Consider the following 19,172-nt stretch of genomic DNA (forward strand, 5'->3'; position numbering starts at 1 on the left):
AATAGGTACCTCATGATTTACATATAACGGACAGCAAGGCACCTAATAGTCCACATCTAACAGACATATAGATAACTGATGGTTTACATTTAACAGACTGCTAAGGTACCTGATGGTTTACGTCTAATAGGCAACTAGGTTCGTGGTAATCTAATCTAACGAACGGAGAGGTAAATGGTAACTCAAACTTAGCAGACAGCTAGATACGTGATGATTTACATTTACCAGTCAGCTAGATACGTGATGATTTACATTTACCAGTCAGCTAGGTACGTGATGATTTACATTTACCAGTCAGCTAGGTACGTGATGATTTACATTTACCAGTCAGCTAGGTACGTGATGATTTACATTTACCAGTCAGCTAGATACGTGATGATTTACATTTACCAGTCAGCTAGGTACGTGATGATTTACATTTACCAGTCAGCTAGGTACGTGATGATTTACATTTACCAGTCAGCTAGGTACGTGATGATTTACATTTACCAGTCAGCTAGGTACGTGATGATTTACATTTACCAGTCAGCTAGGTACGTGATGATTTACATTTACCAGTCAGCTAGATACGTGATGATTTACATTTACCAGTCAGCTAGGTACGTGACGATTTACATTTACCAGTCAGCTAGATACGTGATGATTTACATTTACCAGTCAGCTAGATACGTGATGATTTACATTTACCAGTCAGCTAGATACGTGATGATTTACATTTACCAGTCAGCTAGATACGTGATGATTTACATTTACCAGTCAGCTAGGTACGTGATGATTTACATTTACCAGTCAGCTAGGTACGTGATGATTTACATTTACCAGTCAGCTAGGTACGTGATGATTTACATTTACCAGTCAGCTAGGTACGTGATGATTTACATTTACCAGTCAGCTAGGTACGTGATGATTTACATTTACCAGTCAGCTAGGTACGTGATGATTTACATTTACCAGTCAGCTAGGTACGTGATGATTTACATTTACCAGTCAGCTAGGTACGTGACGATTTACATTTACCAGTCAGCTAGGTACGTGATGATTTACATTTACCAGTCAGCTAGATACGTGATGATTTACATTTACCAGTCAGCTAGGATACGTGATGATTTACATTTACCAGTCAGCTAGGTACGTGATGATTTACATTTACCAGTCAGCTAGGTACGTGATGATTTACATTTACCAGTCAGCTAGGTACATGATGATTTACATTTACCAGTCAGCTAGGTACGTGGTGATTTACATTTACCAGTCAGCTAGGTACGTGATGATTTACATTTACCAGTCAGCTAGGTACGTGACGATTTACATTTACCAGTCAGCTAGGTACGTGATGATTTACATTTACCAGTCAGCTAGGTACGTGATGATTTACATTTACCAGTCAGCTAGGTACGTGATGATTTACATTTACCAGTCAGCTAGGTACGTGATGATTTACATTTACCAGTCAGCTAGGTACGTGATGATTTACATTTACCAGTCAGCTAGGTACGTGATGATTTACATTTACCAGTCAGCTAGGTACGTGATGATTTACATTTACCAGTCAGCTAGGTACGTGATGATTTACATTTACCAGTCAGCTAGGTACGTGATGATTTACATTTACCAGTCAGCTAGGTACGTGATGATTTACATTTACCAGTCAGCTAGGTACGTGATGATTTACATTTACCAGTCAGCTAGGTACGTGATGATTTACATTTACCAGTCAGCTAGGTACGTGATGATTTACATTTACCAGTCAGCTAGGTACGTGATGATTTACATTTACCAGTCAGCTAGGTACGTGATGATTTACATTTACCAGTCAGCTAGGTACGTGATGATTTACATTTACCAGTCAGCTAGGTACGTGATGATTTACATTTACCAGTCAGCTAGGTACGTGATGATTTACATTTACCAGTCAGCTAGGTACGTGATGATTTACATTTACCAGTCAGCTAGGTACGTGATGATTTACATTTACCAGTCAGCTAGGTACGTGATGATTTACATTTACCAGTCAGCTAGGTACGTGATGATTTACATTTACCAGTCAGCTAGGTACGTGATGATTTACATTTACCAGTCAGCTAGGTACGTGATGATTTACATTTACCAGTCAGCTAGGTACGTGATGATTTACATTTACCAGTCAGCTAGGTACGTGATGATTTACATTTACCAGTCAGCTAGGTACGTGACGATTTACATTTACCAGTCAGCTAGGTACGTGATGATTTACATTTACCAGTCAGCTAGGTACGTGATGATTTACATTTACCAGTCAGCTAGGTACGTGATGATTTACATTTACCAGTCAGCTAGGTACGTGACGATTTACATTTACCAGTCAGCTAGGTACGTGATGATTTACATTTACCAGTCAGCTAGGTACGTGATCGATTTACATTTACCAGTCAGCTAGGTACGTGACGATTTACATTTACCAGTCAGCTAGGTACGTGATGATTTACATTTACCAGTCAGCTAGGTACGTGATGATTTACATTTACCAGTCAGCTAGGTACGTGATGATTTACATTTACCAGTCAGCTAGGTACGTGATGATTTACATTTACCAGTCAGCTAGGTACGTGATGATTTACATTTACCAGTCAGCTAGGTACGTGACGATTTACATTTACCAGTCAGCTAGGTACGTGATGATTTACATTTACCAGTCAGCTAGGTACGTGATGATTTACATTTACCAGTCAGCTAGGTACGTGATGATTTACATTTACCAGTCAGCTAGGTACGTGATGATTTACATTTACCAGTCAGCTAGGTACGTGATGATTTACATTTACCAGTCAGCTAGGTACGTGATGATTTACATTTACCAGTCAGCTAGGTACGTGATGATTTACATTTACCAGTCAGCTAGGTACGTGATGATTTACATTTACCAGTCAGCTAGGTACGTGACGATTTACATTTACCAGTCAGCTAGGTACGTGATGATTTACATTTACCAGTCAGCTAGGTACGTGATGATTTACATTTACCAGTCAGCTAGGTACGTGATGATTTACATTTACCAGTCAGCTAGGTACGTGATGATTTACATTTACCAGTCAGCTAGGTACGTGATGATTTACATTTACCAGTCAGCTAGGTACGTGACGATTTACATTTACCAGTCAGCTAGGTACGTGATGATTTACATTTACCAGTCAGCTAGGTACGTGACGATTTACATTTACCAGTCAGCTAGGTACGTGATGATTTACATTTACCAGTCAGCTAGGTACGTGATGATTTACATTTACCAGTCAGCTAGGTACGTGATGATTTACATTTACCAGTCAGCTAGGTACGTGATGATTTACATTTACCAGTCAGCTAGGTACGTGATGATTTACATTTACCAGTCAGCTAGGTACGTGATGATTTACATTTACCAGTCAGCTAGGTACGTGATGATTTACATTTACCAGTCAGCTAGGTACGTGATGATTTACATTTACCAGTCAGCTAGGTACGTGATGATTTACATTTACCAGTCAGCTAGGTACGTGATGATTTACATTTACCAGTCAGCTAGGTACGTGATGATTTACATTTACCAGTCAGCTAGGTACGTGATGATTTACATTTACCAGTCAGCTAGGTACGTGACTGATTTACATTTACCAGTCAGCTAGGTACGTGATGATTTACATTTACCAGTCAGCTAGGTACGTGATGATTTACATTTACCAGTCAGCTAGGTACGTGATGATTTACATTTACCAGTCAGCTAGGTACGTGATGATTTACATTTACCAGTCAGCTAGGTACGTGATGATTTACATTTACCAGTCAGCTAGGTACGTGATGATTTACATTTACCAGTCAGCTAGGTACGTGATGATTTACATTTACCAGTCAGCTAGGTACGTGATGATTTACATTTACCAGTCAGCTAGGTACGTGATGATTTACATTTACCAGTCAGCTAGGTACGTGATGATTTACATTTACCAGTCAGCTAGGTACGTGATGATTTACATTTACCAGTCAGCTAGGTACGTGATGATTTACATTTACCAGTCAGCTAGGTACGTGATGATTTACATTTACCAGTCAGCTAGGTACGTGATGATTTACATTTACCAGTCAGCTAGGTACGTGATGATTTACATTTACCAGTCAGCTAGGTACGTGATGATTTACATTTACCAGTCAGCTAGGTACGTGATGATTTACATTTACCAGTCAGCTAGGTACGTGATGATTTACATTTACCAGTCAGCTAGGTACGTGATGATTTACATTTACCAGTCAGCTAGGTACGTGATGATTTACATTTACCAGTCAGCTAGGTACGTGATGATTTACATTTACCAGTCAGCTAGGTACGTGATGATTTACATTTACCAGTCAGCTAGGTACGTGATGATTTACATTTACCAGTCAGCTAGGTACGTGATGATTTACATTTACCAGTCAGCTAGGTACGTGATGATTTACATTTACCAGTCAGCTAGGTACGTGACGATTTACATTTACCAGTCAGCTAGGTACGTGATGATTTACATTTACCAGTCAGCTAGGTACGTGATGATTTACATTTACCAGTCAGCTAGGTACGTGATGATTTACATTTACCAGTCAGCTAGGTACGTGATGATTTACATTTACCAGTCAGCTAGGTACGTGATGATTTACATTTACCAGTCAGCTAGGTACGTGACGATTTACATTTACCAGTCAGCTAGGTACGTGATGATTTACATTTACCAGTCAGCTAGGTACGTGATGATTTACATTTACCAGTCAGCTAGGTACGTGATGATTTACATTTACCAGTCAGCTAGGTACGTGATGATTTACATTTACCAGTCAGCTAGGTACGTGATGATTTACATTTACCAGTCAGCTAGGTACGTGATGATTTACATTTACCAGTCAGCTAGGTACGTGATGATTTACATTTACCAGTCAGCTAGGTACGTGATGATTTACATTTACCAGTCAGCTAGGTACGTGATGATTTACATTTACCAGTCAGCTAGGTACGTGATGATTTACATTTACCAGTCAGCTAGGTACGTGATGATTTACATTTACCAGTCAGCTAGGTAAGTGATGATTTACATTTACCAGTCAGCTAGGTACGATTACATTTACCAGTCAGCTTAGGTACGAAGATTTACATTTACCAGTCAGCTAGGTACGTGATGATTTACATTTACCAGTCAGCTAGGTACGTGATGATTTACATTTACCAGTCAGCTAGGTACGTGATGATTTACATTTACCAGTCAGCTAGGTACGTGATGATTTACATTTACCAGTCAGCTAGGTACGTGATGATTTACATTTACCAGTCAGCTAGGTACGTGATGATTTACATTTACCAGTCAGCTAGGTACGTGATGATTTACATTTACCAGTCAGCTAGGTACAGCTAGGTACGTGATGATTTACATTTACCAGTCAGCTAGGTACGTGATGATTTACATTTACCAGTCAGCTAGGTACATGATGATTTACATTTACCAGTCAGCTAGGTACGTGATGATTTTACATTTACCAGTCAGCTAGGTACGTGATGATTTACATTTACCAGTCAGCTAGGTACGTGATGATTTACATTTACCAGTCAGCTAGGTACGTGATGATTTACATTTACCAGTCAGCTAGGTACGTGACGATTTACATTTACCAGTCAGCTAGGTACGTGATGATTTACATTTACCAGTCAGCTAGGTACGTGACTGATTTACATTTACCAGTCAGCTAGGTACGTGATGATTTACATTTACCAGTCAGCTAGGTACGTGATGATTTACATTTACCAGTCAGCTAGGTACGTGACGATTTACATTTACCAGTCAGCTAGGTACGTGACGATTTACATTTACCAGTCAGCTAGGTACGTGACGATTTACATATACCAGTCAGCTAGGTACGTGATGATTTACATTTACCAGTCAGCTAGGTACGTGACGATTTACATTTACCAGTCAGCTAGGTACGTGATGATTTACATTTACCAGTCAGCTAGGTACGTGACGATTTACATTTACCAGTCAGCTAGGTACGTGATGATTTACATTTACCAGTCAGCTAGGTACGTGACGATTTACATTTACCAGTCAGCTAGGTACGTGATGATTTACATTTACCAGTCAGCTAGGTACGTGACGATTTACATTTACCAGTCAGCTAGGTACGTGATGATTTACATTTACCAGTCAGCTAGGTACGTGATGATTTACATTTACCAGTCAGCTAGGTACATGATGATTTACATTTACCAGTCAGCTAGGTACGTGATGATTTACATTTACCAGTCAGCTAGGTACGTGATGATTTACATTTACCAGTCAGCTAGGTACGTGATGATTTACATTTACCAGTCAGCTAGGTACGTGATGATTTACATATACCAGTCAGCTAGGTACGTGATGATTTACATTTACCAGTCAGCTAGGTACGTGATGATTTACATTTACCAGTCAGCTAGGTACGTGATGATTTACATTTACCAGTCAGCTAGGTACGTGATGATTTACATTTACCAGTCAGCTAGGTACGTGATGATTTACATTTACCAGTCAGCTAGGTACGTGACGATTTACATTTACCAGTCAGCTAGGTACGTGATGATTTACATTTACCAGTCAGCTAGGTACGTGATGATTTACATTTACCAGTCAGCTAGGTACGTGACGATTTACATTTACCAGTCAGCTAGGTATGTGATGATTTACATTTACCAGTCAGCTAGGTACGTGATGATTTACATTTACCAGTCAGCTAGGTACGTGATGATTTACATTTACCAGTCAGCTAGGTACGTGATGATTTACATTTACCAGTCAGCTAGGTACGTGATGATTTACATTTACCAGTCAGCTAGGTACGTGATGATTTACATTTACCAGTCAGCTAGGTACGTGATAATTCATATGTACCTGGTAAGAGTCCAGATCACTTTTCCTCATATTGTTGCGGATCTTCCTGTGGCCCTGGAAGTTGGAGATGCCCAGCTTGAAGAACTGGACGTTGGGAGACCTCTTGTGGTCATCCATCCCCATCGTCGGGTCGAAGGCGTACACCTGAGGGAATTGTGATGATAAGAATGAGGTAAAAATAATACAAAAATCCAGATGAAATAATAGGCAAAGATGTTATTGTAGCCGCAGCCAGCAGAACACATGACATAAGTAATTTTTTAGTTACCAATACCTTCTTTGAGACAACTTTTTTTTTATTACCCAAAGCACTTCCATGCGTCCTTGAACCATGAGGCTGAATGATAAGGTAATCACTTATCTAAATTGAATGAACTATTAAGTGATGATATAACATACTTCAAACTCAATAAGAATCCCCTAGATGTAGTTAATTCTCACTTCAATAAAGGACTGAAGTTGTTGATGAAAGGTAATGATTCTCTCATCAAAACTTTTATATCTTTGTTCTCTTCATTGCCGTATATGTATCGACTTATCAAAACACATAAGCCAAATTTTCCAGCAAGACTCATAGTGAGTTCAGTAGGCTCCGTTACATATCAATTGTCAAAGTGGTTAGTTTCTTTATAAATCCCATGAGTGGGTAAGATATCAAATTCTAATATCTTGAACAATGTAGATTTAGTTAACCAGCTTAATGATATCAATGTGATTTTGATTTCAAAACTGGTAAGTTTTGATGTTTCATCTTTATTTACAAAAGTTCCAGTTGATGACCTCTTAGAATATTTGGTTGATGTCTTGGATAACATTGAATCAGTTTTGCCTTATTGGCTCCAAACAAACTCCCTAATCTAGCCACAGATGTAATATATTCCATACCAGTTCTTAAGTATTCTCGCTCAATTTCTTCATGTTAGCCATTCTCTCCTTCATTATCCAGATACACTCATAATGACTATAAGTAATATATATTTTTTTTTTTTTTTTTTTTTTCCAAAAGAAGGAACAGAGAATTGGGCCAGGTGAGGGTATTCCCTCAAAGGCCCAGTCCTCTGTTCTTAACGCTACCTCGCTAATGCGGGAAATGGCGAATAGTTTGAAAGAAAAGAAAGTTCACTTGTACTGACAGCATTCGCCGCTCGATTTGAACGCGGGAACACCTGCTAAAACTCCTGTTAAACTAAAATGTTGAACAATGAAATGTAATGTCAAGAATGTATCACATGGGGGCCCCCTTCGTACTTCACACCCCCCCCCCCCCACACACACACACAAACACACACCTACTGCACATTATAAGCTTGGTATACACAGTGTAGTGTAGACCCTGCATAATCTTAAGGACTGCCTTCACTCTGGGTCGGAGAAGTTGTGTGTGTGTGTGTGTGTGTGTGTGTGTGTGTGTGTGTGTGTGTGTGTGTGTGTGTGTGTGTGTGTGTGTGTGTGTGTGTGTGTGTGTGTGTGTGTGTGTGTGTGTTATTTCATCATGCATAAAGTAAGGAACAATATAAAGAGTATTAGTAAGAGTTCAAAACGGATGGAATCAAGTCTTACTAACCTCACATCCCAACCTGTCCATGTCATCTTCGAAGGACCATTCATTGTTAATGCCGAAGGACAGCACCACACAGTTGCCTGGCACGATGTTGAATCTCTTATCTAGACACACGAACTTCTTGCCGTCCTCGGGAGCTGAGAGCCATCCCCCCATCTGTGCCTGTCAGTGTCATAACAATGATGTTATTGTCATGATCATCTAAAGCCAATGATGATCACCTTCATGTTACACATTTTCCTGTTGCTCACTTGATCATCTGGATACAACAATGCAGAAGATTCTGATCCTGGCGAAGCACATCGATTTGAAAGCTGTAATACCAAAGAGGATACTAATATATATATATATATATATATATACACGAACTAGCATGTGAACGCGTACCTTCATATAACATACAAACCTCCAACAGCCAGGATCGAACCCGGGACCCCTATGCAACAGGCGGGAACGCTACTGCTAGGCTATGATCGCCTCTAATAGGGAAATGACTATTCGAATGCTATGTACTCGAATACTCTTCGTCTCACGTTGGTGAGCAACGGGGTCTACACCGGTCATTTCACATCAGGCTCACACAGCCAGCAGATAGCAGATACCCATTTTTGCTTTCCGAGATAATGTTCTCGGCTTCCACACATTCTTCAAGGCCCCCAGAATTTTCGCCCCCTCCCCCACCCTATGATCCACTTCCGCTTCCATGGTTCCATCCACTGCCAGATCCACTCCCAGATATCTAAAACACTTTACTTCCTCCAGTTTTTCTCCATTCAAACTTACCTCCCAATTGACTTGACCCTGAACCCTACTGTACCTAATAACCTTGTTCTTATTCACATTTACTCTTAACTTTCTTCTTTCACACACTTTACCAAACTCAGTCACCAGCTTCTGCAGTTTCTCACATGAATCAGCCACCAGCGCTGTATCATCAGCGAACAACAACTGACTCACTTCCCAAGCTCTCTCATCCAAAACTGACTTCATACTTGCCCCTCTTTCCAAAACTCTTGCATTCACCTCCCTAACAACCCCATCCATAAACAAATTAAACAATCATGGAGACATCACACACCCCTGCCGCAAACCTACATTCACTGAGAACCAATCAATTTCCTCTCTTCCTACACGTACACATGCCTTACAACCTCGATAAAAACTTTTCACTGCTTCTAACAACTTGCCTCCCACACCATATATTCTTAACACCTTCCACAGAGCATCTCTATCAACTCTATCATATGCCTTCTCCAGATCCATAAATGCTACATACAAATCCATTTGCTTTTCTAAGTATTTCTCACATACATTCTTCAAAGCAAACATCTGATCCACACATCCTCTACCACTTCTGAAACCACACTGCTCTTCCCCAGTCTGATGCTCTGTACATGCCTTCACCCTCTCAATCAATACCCTCCCATATAATTTACCAGGAATACTCAACAAACTTATACCTCTGAAATTTGAGCACTCGCTCTTATCCCCTTTGCCTTTGTACAATGGCACTATGCACGCATTCCGCCAATCCTCAGGCACCTCACCATGAGTCATACATAAATTAAATAACCTTACCAACCAGTCAATAATACAGTCACCCCCTTTTTTAATAAATTCCACTGCAATACCATCCAAACCTGCTGCCTTGCCGGCTTTCATTCTCAGTGAATGTAGGTTTGCGGCAGGGGTGTGTGATGTCTCCATGGTTGTTTAATTTGTTTATGGATGGGGTTGTTAGGGAGGTAAATGCAAGAGTTTTGGAAAGAGGGGCAAGTATGAAGTCTGTTGGGGATGAGAGAGCTTGGGAAGTGAGTCAGTTGTTGTTCGCTGATGATACAGCGCTGGTGGCTGATTCATGTGAGAAACTGCAGAAGCTGGTGACTGAGTTTGGTAAAGTGTGTGGAAGAAGAAAGTTAAGAGTAAATGTGAATAAGAGCAAGGTTATTAGGTACAGTAGGGTTGAGGATCAAGTCAATTGGGAGGTGAGTTTGAATGGAGAAAAACTGGAGGAAGTGAAGTGTTTTAGATATCTGGGAGTGGATCTGGCAGCGGATGGAACCATGGAAGCGGAAGTGGATCATAGGGTGGGGGAGGGGGCGAAAATTCTGGGGGCCTTGAAGAATGTGTGGAAGTCGAGAACATTATCTCGGAAAGCAAAAATGGGTATGTTTGAAGGAATAGTGGTTCCAACAATGTTGTATGGTTGCGAGGCGTGGGCTATGGATAGATTTGTGCGCAGGAGGATGGAGGTGCTGGAAATGAGATGTTTGAGGACAATGTGTGGTGTGAGGTGGTTTGATCGAGTGAGTAACGTAAGGGTAAGAGAGATGTGTGGAAATAAAAAGAGCGTGGTTGAGAGAGCAGAAGAGGGTGTTTTGCAGTGGTTTGGGCACATGGAGAGAATGAGTGAGGAAAGATTGACCAAGAGGATATATGTGTCGGAGGTGGAGGGAACGAGGAGAAGAGGGAGACCAAATTGGAGGTGGAAAGATGGAGTGAAAAAGATTTTGTGTGATCGGGGCCTGAACATGCAGGAGGGTGAGGGGAGGGCAAGGAATGGAGTGAATTGGAGCGATGTGGTATACCGGGGTTGCGTGCTGTCAGTGGATTGAATCAGGGCATGTGAAGCGTCTGGGGTAAACCATGGAAAGCTGTGTAGGTATGTATATTTGGGTGTGTGGACGTATGTATATACATGTGTATGGGGGGGGGGGGCCATTTCTTTCGTCTGTTTCCTTGCGCTACCTCGCAAACGCGGGAGACAGCGACAAAGTATAATAAATAAATAAATATACATATATATATGCGGAAGTCAACAAAGGCCACAATCGTTCACACTCAGTCTCTAGCTGTCATGTATAATGCACCGAAACCACAGCTTCCTTTGCACATCAAGGCCCCACAAAACTTTCCATGGTTTACCCCAGACGCTTCACATGCCCTGGCTCAAACCATTGACAGCACGTCGACCCCGGTAAACCACATCGTTCCAATTCACTCTATTCCTTGCATGCCTTTCACCCTCCTGCATGTTTAGGCCCCGATCGCTCAAAATCTTTTTTCACTCCATTTTTTCACCTCCAATTTGGTCTCCTACTTCTCCTCGTTCCCTACACCTCTGACACATATATCCTCTTTGTCAATCTTTCCTCACTCATTCTCTCCATGTGACCAAACCATTTCAAAACACCCTCTTCTGCTCTCTCAACCGCACTCTTTTTAATACCACACATCTCTCTTACTCTTTCATTACTTACTCGATCAAACCCCCTCACACCACATATTGTCCTCAAACATCTCATTTCCAACACATCCACCCTCCTCGCAACCTTATAATATTGTTGGAATCACTATTCCTTCAAACATACCCATTTTTGCTTTCAGAGATAATGTTCTCGCCTTCCACACATTTTTCCCAGAACTTCCGCCCCCTCCCCCACCCTGTGACTTACTTCCGTTTCCATGGTTCCATCCGCTGCCAAATTCACTCCCAGATATCTAAAACACTTTACTTCCTCCAGTTTTTCTCCATTCAAACTTACCTCCCAATTGACTTGTCCCTCAACCCTACTGCCTAATAACCTTACTCTTATTCACATTTATTCTCAGCTCTCTTTCACACACTTTACCAAACTCAGTCACCAGCTTCTGCAGTTTCTCACATGAATCAGCCACCAGCGCTGTATCCTCAGCGAACAACAACTGACTCACTTCCCAAGCTCTCTCATCTACAACAGACTGCATACTTGCCCCTCTTTCCAAAACCCTTGCATTCACCTCCCTAACAACCCCATCCATAAACAAATTGAACAACCATGGAGACACCACACACCCCTGCCGGAAACCTACATTCACTGAGAACCAATCAATTTCCTCTCTTCCTACACGTACACATGCCTTGCATCCTCGATAAAAACTTTTCACTGCTTCTAACAACTTGCCTCCCACACCATATATTCTTAATACCTTCCACAGAGCATCTCTATCAACTCGATCATATGCCTTCTCCAGATCCACAAATGTTATATACAAATCCATTTGCTTTTCTAAGTATTTCTCACATACATTCTTCTAAGCAAAAACCTGATCCACACATCCTCTACCACTTCTGAAACCACACTGCTCTTCCCCAGTCTGACGCTCTGTACATGCCTTCACCCTCTCAATCAATACCCTCCCATATAATTTCCCAGGAATACTCAACAAACTTATACCTCTGTAATTTGAGCACTCTTTAACGTAAGAGACAAGTAGGTAATGTGATATTAGGAGCTGACCCTTACCTTTTGACTGTACTGAACTTCATTTCTTTAATCACAGTTTTTGGAACACTTCAAGTTATTAAAGAGATTTAGTGTAAAACACATCGACACATAACACGGTAAAATAGCTACTAAACTACGGCAGCTCACATGAGAAATCTCTTTTGTTAAGGAAGTTATCCTCTGGTTCTCTATAACCTTTACAGGCCACAGTAGATTCTCACTAAAATACATCACCAAATCACTCAGTGATTTTAACCACCAATCACTGACTGGAGCTAACCACCAATCACTGACTGGAGCTAACCACCAATGACTGACGAGCTAACAACAGTAGCTTCTTTAGATTCAACAGAGCGCTGAATAACCTTAGAAGCTCCAGCGCTTGGCTTATAAGCTTAAATTTTATAATCCAATCCTTTAGATTCAACAATGCTATTCCTACAGGCATCTGCAGACTACACATACCAATGCCAATATCGTAATGCAGCGTGTGTGGTGGCACATCAAAGCTCCAGCTAAATGAACGCATCTTAGAACGTAATGTCGAGTAAAACTAACCGACAGTTAAGTTATGTATAGTACAGTGCTGTCCTTACGATGTGGACACTGCCAACCATCCTATACAAATGAACTCATCTTCAGTTATCCCAGCTCGCTCACACAGTGCGGGGCTCTCAGTAATGGAGTGTCCGTTGACTGTTCGGGTCAACCCGTCCTGGGTGAGCAACGAAACATCTTTAAACCTCGTTTTCTTTTTTAAATTAAAAAGTTTTAATTTTGTTCGATCACGGACAAAGCGAGTCTCATGTCAAGTCGCGATTTTGAATGATCTCTGTGTGTTATCTTCAGTTAGGTCACTTATTAATGCTTTCTCGCAGGTTCATGTATGAGTGTGTGTGTTCTAACAGTATCTATTGCGTCTATAAGTCTACAGAAACCTTTCAAGGTTTGTATGTTTGATCATTTCATGTACAGTCGCACACAACCTGCTACAGCTTGATCAAGGTACTACCGGGCGTACTACTGAACGTCCACTACACAGCCATCTGTGAGGCTTCCATCAAAATCCCTCACGCATTATGAGGAACCACAGGCGTAACTCAGCATTCTTGAGTATCAATGTACTGTGCTGCTGTTGAGTTCCCTCCCAACCCAGTATGTAAGGTAAAACGAATCACGAGAGTTACTGCTTACCACCTCACCCTCATATGCTGCCTGACTTTCATATCTTCATCAGCTTGACTTTGCTGAGTGAAATCAAATCTAGGATGATTAGTATCTATGATGAACAGTTATTAATAAAGCTTTTTGCAATGATGAAATGAATTTTCACAAACTGAGTGAATCTATGATAATTCATAATATCGCTATGTAACGACCACAGAATTTTTGTCATTTATAAAGGTATGGTAGCGGGATAACAACTTCCCTGATGTCTTATGTGATCGAGGACGTGTCGATGGAATGTGGGAGTCTGGGAAGACAGTGTCTGAGACGGTAAGACAGACAACCACAGTTCATCAGTGGGTAGACAGGTGGCAGACAGAAGTGTCTTTACCACGCAGTGGACAGCCAATTGAAGTGACCTGAAATGATTAAAGGCTTTGATAACCTTCATCTAACAAGCTACTTAGGACTTGACTCGTCTCATTCCACTCATAATAATGGATACAAACTCCTGGTCAGATAACTGGAAACAGTGGAAACTTACCCAATTGTGGCAGCGGGCCTGTACCGTGTTTACGTAGTGGTTGTACTGAGATATGGAGGTGAGAGGAGGAATGGGACATCTTCCGTCACAGTGGGCAGCAGCAGCAGGGCGATCCCCAATGTCTGCAGTCAGAACATATCTAAGATTAATCAACACATACGACAGGTAAAATGTGCAGTAAGCAATAGTATATTATACGACAAACATGCTATGGTCTTAAGCAGTTAGAATCGGATGATCCTGCCATCACGTTGTACCACCACTGTGCACCACCTTGCAGTACAATCATCCCTGTCCTTAAACCATGCAGTGCGCACTCCCCTCCTCGTCTATCCCACATTAATCATCACAACTGTTCACCAACAGAGCAACACATCTTGTACACTACTGCATCCAATCTTCACCACACACTCTCATCTTGGGTACCATCATCATGGAGTACCACGAACGCCCCGCTCCCTCCTCCACTCATCAACATCGTCACTGCCGACCTCATAACGACGCCTTCTCATCATTCCTTTTCAACGCAAACTTCCGTAACAACACTACACTACACACCATCATACCAGTCCACTGTACACCATCATCCCTGCCTACCACACACCATCATACCAGTCCACTGTACACTATCATCCCTGCCTACCACACACCATCATACCAGTCCACTGTACACTATCATCCCTGCCTACCACACACCATCATACCAGTCCACTGTACACTATCATCCCTGCCTACCACACACCATCATACCAGTCCACTGTACACCTTCATCCCTGCCTACCACACACCATCATACCAGTCCACTGAACATCTTCATCCCTGCCTACCACACACCATCATACCAGTCCACTGTACACTATCATCCCTGCCTACCACATACCATCATACCAGTCCACTGTACACCATCATCCCTGCCTACCACACACCATCATACCAGTCCACTGTACACTATCATCCCTGCCTACCACATACCATCATACCAGTCCACTGTACACACCATCATCCCTGCCTACCACACACCATCATACCAGTCCACTGTACACTATCATCCCTGCCTACCACACACCATCATACCAGTCCACTGTACACTATCATCCCTGCCTACCACACACCATCATACCAGTCCACTGTACACCATCATCCCTGCCTACCACACACCATCATACCAATCCACTGTACACTATCATCCCTGCCTACCACACACCATCATACCAGTCCACAGTGCACACCATCATCCCTGCCTACCACACCATTATACCAGTCCACTGTACACTATCATCCCTGCCTACCACACACCATCATACCAGTCCACTGTACACCATCATCCCTGCCTACCACACACCATCATACCAGTCCACTGTACACTATCATCCCTGCCTACCACACACCATCATACCAGTCCACTGTACACTATCATCCCTGCCTACCACACACCATCATACCAGTCCACTGTACACTATCATCCCTGCCTACCACACACCATCATACCAGTCCACTGTACACCATCATCCCTGCCTACCACACACCATCATACCAATCCACTATACACTATCATCCCTGCCTACCACACACCATCATACCAGTCCACAGTACACACCATCATCCCTGCCTACCACACCATTATACCAGTCCACTGTACACTATCATCCCTGCCTACCACACACCATCATACCAGTCCACTGTACACCATCATCCCTGCCTACCACACACCATCATACCAGTCCACTGTACACTATCATCCCTGCCTACCACATACCATCATACCAGTCCACTGTACACCTTCATCCCTGCCTACCACATACCATCATACCAGTCCACTGTACACCATCATCCCTGCCTACCACACACCATCATACCAGTCCACTGTACACTATCATCCCTGCCTACCACATACCATCATACCAGTCCACTGTACACCTTCATCCCTGCCTACCACACACCATCATACCAGTCCACTGTACACCATCATCCCTGCCTACCACACACCATCATACCAGTCCACAGTACACACCATCATCCCTGCCTACCACACCCCATCATACCAGTCCACTGTACACTATCATCCCTGCCTACCACACACCATCATACCAGTCCACAGTACACACCGTCATCCCTGCCTACCACACACCATCATACCAGTCCACTGTACACCATCATCCCTGCCTACCACACACCATCATACCAGTCCACTGTACACCTTCATCCCTGCCTACGACACACCATCATACCAGTCCACTGTACACACCATCATCCCTGCCTACCACACACCATCATACCAGTCCACTGTACACACCATCATCCCTGCCTACCACACCATTATACCCCCTACCTATATCGCTTCATCACTATCATGAACCGCAAACTAAGATCATCTCTGTTCATCACATACTGTTATCACGACTGTGTAAGAACGTCACCAGTATCCACTACTGTTCATCAAAATGTACTGTTATGACAGTCTACAATAACACTGCGTCACACATGAAGACTACTGCTGTTCATCACACTGTGATGAACAGCGGTGTGATGAACATCATTGACGTTCACCACACTATAATATACTCTCCCACGTGCGCTGGTGTAACTGACCACCACATAGCACCAGCAGACACCATCACTCCTCGCCACCACACACTGTCAACCACACACCATCACCAGTGTCTACCTCGCACAAATCTACTAAAATGTTTTACCGCCATACAATGGACTGGGATTGAAAGGAACTTTCAGATACAGTACACTTGTATTTACAAAAGGAATTGGACAAAGTTCCTCACAAGATCATGCAAATGAAAATCACGCGGGAGAAGAGACGAACCACACACACAGATCTGTGTCTGGCTCACCAACCATCAGTGTCAAACGTGATGAGTAGCGGTCCTCAAACGCTGCCTCTCAGCCCAGTTCTCTTTCTGGCATATGTAAACGAACAACAATTAGTTCCAAAGGTCTGGAAATATACGAATGAAAAAGATCAAGGAGCCAGAACAACAAATGAGCAAGGCTGAGAATAAATCAAAGAGATCTTGACAAGTTAGAAGATTTGACAAGTTAGCAGATTTGACAGATGAATGATAGATGAATACATAATGTAGATATATGTGAAGTTATGCACTATGGAGACAGGAATATTAAACACGTCTATGAAATGCTCGGAAATCCGCTATCCAGAGTAATAGAAAAAAACGGAATCTCGAAGTTGTGATCAACAACAATATGAAGCACATTACAATGTGTGTGACAGGTAGCAAGTAATATAGAAACCCGCTGGTCCAGTCTAGGGGCAAGGTGCCGGCCCCTCTGCCCTCAAGGTATTTGAAAATCACCATTTTCGTCTTGCTTGGTAAATATATTTCCATTATTTGCTTGTCTGCCAACCATATCATGGTGGAACACAAAGATAACATCGTGTCTAAGTGTAGACGACAAAAATAACCGGAGAATTACAAGAAGTGATGCATCAGACCGGCTGAGGTGGATGGGATTGCAGGGGACTTTCGAAAGAAGAGGAGTGACAGACAGCCAGTTATTCAGGATTTTCACTACATGTGTGGCGTGAGGACTGGCAGAATACCTGTATAGTGCCATTACGTGAAGGCAAGGGGGTTATGATTATTTGTTCGAGCTATAGAGGTATATTTGTAGGTTATATGGGAGGGTGGTAATTCAATGGATAGTGGCATCCATAGAGCATCAGACTGGTGAGGAGCAGTGTGGGTTCAAGAAAGGAAAGACTGTGTGGATCAGGTGTTTACTTTGAAGACGGGGTGTGATAAATACTGGGAGAAAAAGAAGGATTTGTATATGGTAACAAATGATTTGGTTAAAGCATATGAGAAGCTTGCCAGAGATGCTTCGTGGAAAGTGTCATGAATATATGACGTGGGAGGAAAGCTACTGGATGCAGTAAGGACCTTTCTTAGGGAGGGTAAGTCGTGTGTCTAAGCAGGAAGGAAGAACAGCGTGTGTTTCCAAGATAGGTCTGTGTCCCAATGGCTGTTTAATCTGTTAATGGATAGGGTGGTGAGATAGGTGAATGCGAGGGTCATGGAGAGAATTTGGGTCTACAGTATGGAGAAGGGATGTGAGTCAGTTGCTGGGAGCACATGGTGGATTCGAGGATTCGATAGAGAAGTTGAAGATGCTGGTGTCCGAATGTGACAGGAGGAAGTTGAGAATAAATGTGGATAGACGTATGGCAATGTGGCGAAGTAGGGCGATGTGAGTGTGATTTTGAATGAGAGCCCGGAGGAGGAAGGGTGCTTAAGATACTTGGGAGTGGACATGGTAGTTAATGGAACCATGTGAGATCGAGTGGATCATAGGGTGGGACTGGGGTCAAAGGCCCTGAATTCATGAGGAGTGACTGGAAGAGGATGTCTCTATCTGCGAGGGCAAAGATGACTACGTATGTTGAATGGCACAGACGTCCAGACGGTGTTGCGAGGAAGTGAGACTTGGACTCTGAATGGAAAAGAACTTATAGGGTCGATGTGTTGAAAATAAAATTCCTGAGGTCAATATATGAAGTAAGAATGGTTGATCGTAAATAATAAACAAATAGATAAATAGGGGATAACTGGCAGCCATTTAGCTGAAAATACATAATTGAAGTATTGTGGATATCATAAAACCGAGAGGCCATGGTTGTTACTAAGTAATTAATGATCACACAAGAGCTTAAGACTAAATTGCGCTGGATGGCTTTACACTTTGGATAAACGTGGGAGGTC

At 42.4% G+C, this 19,172-nt stretch overlaps 1 protein-coding gene across 1 annotated transcript in view; it reads right to left on the minus strand.

The window, feature by feature from the left end:
- LOC139758586 (probable methyltransferase-like protein 24) overlaps positions 1 to 19,172 on the minus strand; it is a 112,181-nt gene that overhangs the window by 62,983 nt on the left and 30,026 nt on the right. Inside the window, exons 4-6 of the mRNA XM_071680104.1 lie at positions 14,440 to 14,561; positions 8,464 to 8,622; positions 6,900 to 7,043 (exon numbers count right to left, since the gene is read on the minus strand). Coding sequence (XP_071536205.1) covers positions 6,900 to 7,043; positions 8,464 to 8,622; positions 14,440 to 14,561 — 425 coding nt within the window. The remainder of the gene's footprint in view (positions 1 to 6,899; positions 7,044 to 8,463; positions 8,623 to 14,439; positions 14,562 to 19,172) is intronic.

Source organism: Panulirus ornatus, chromosome 30 (genome assembly GCF_036320965.1).
Source record: "Panulirus ornatus isolate Po-2019 chromosome 30, ASM3632096v1, whole genome shotgun sequence".
In the NCBI taxonomy this organism is placed as follows: Eukaryota; Metazoa; Arthropoda; class Malacostraca; order Decapoda; family Palinuridae; genus Panulirus; species Panulirus ornatus.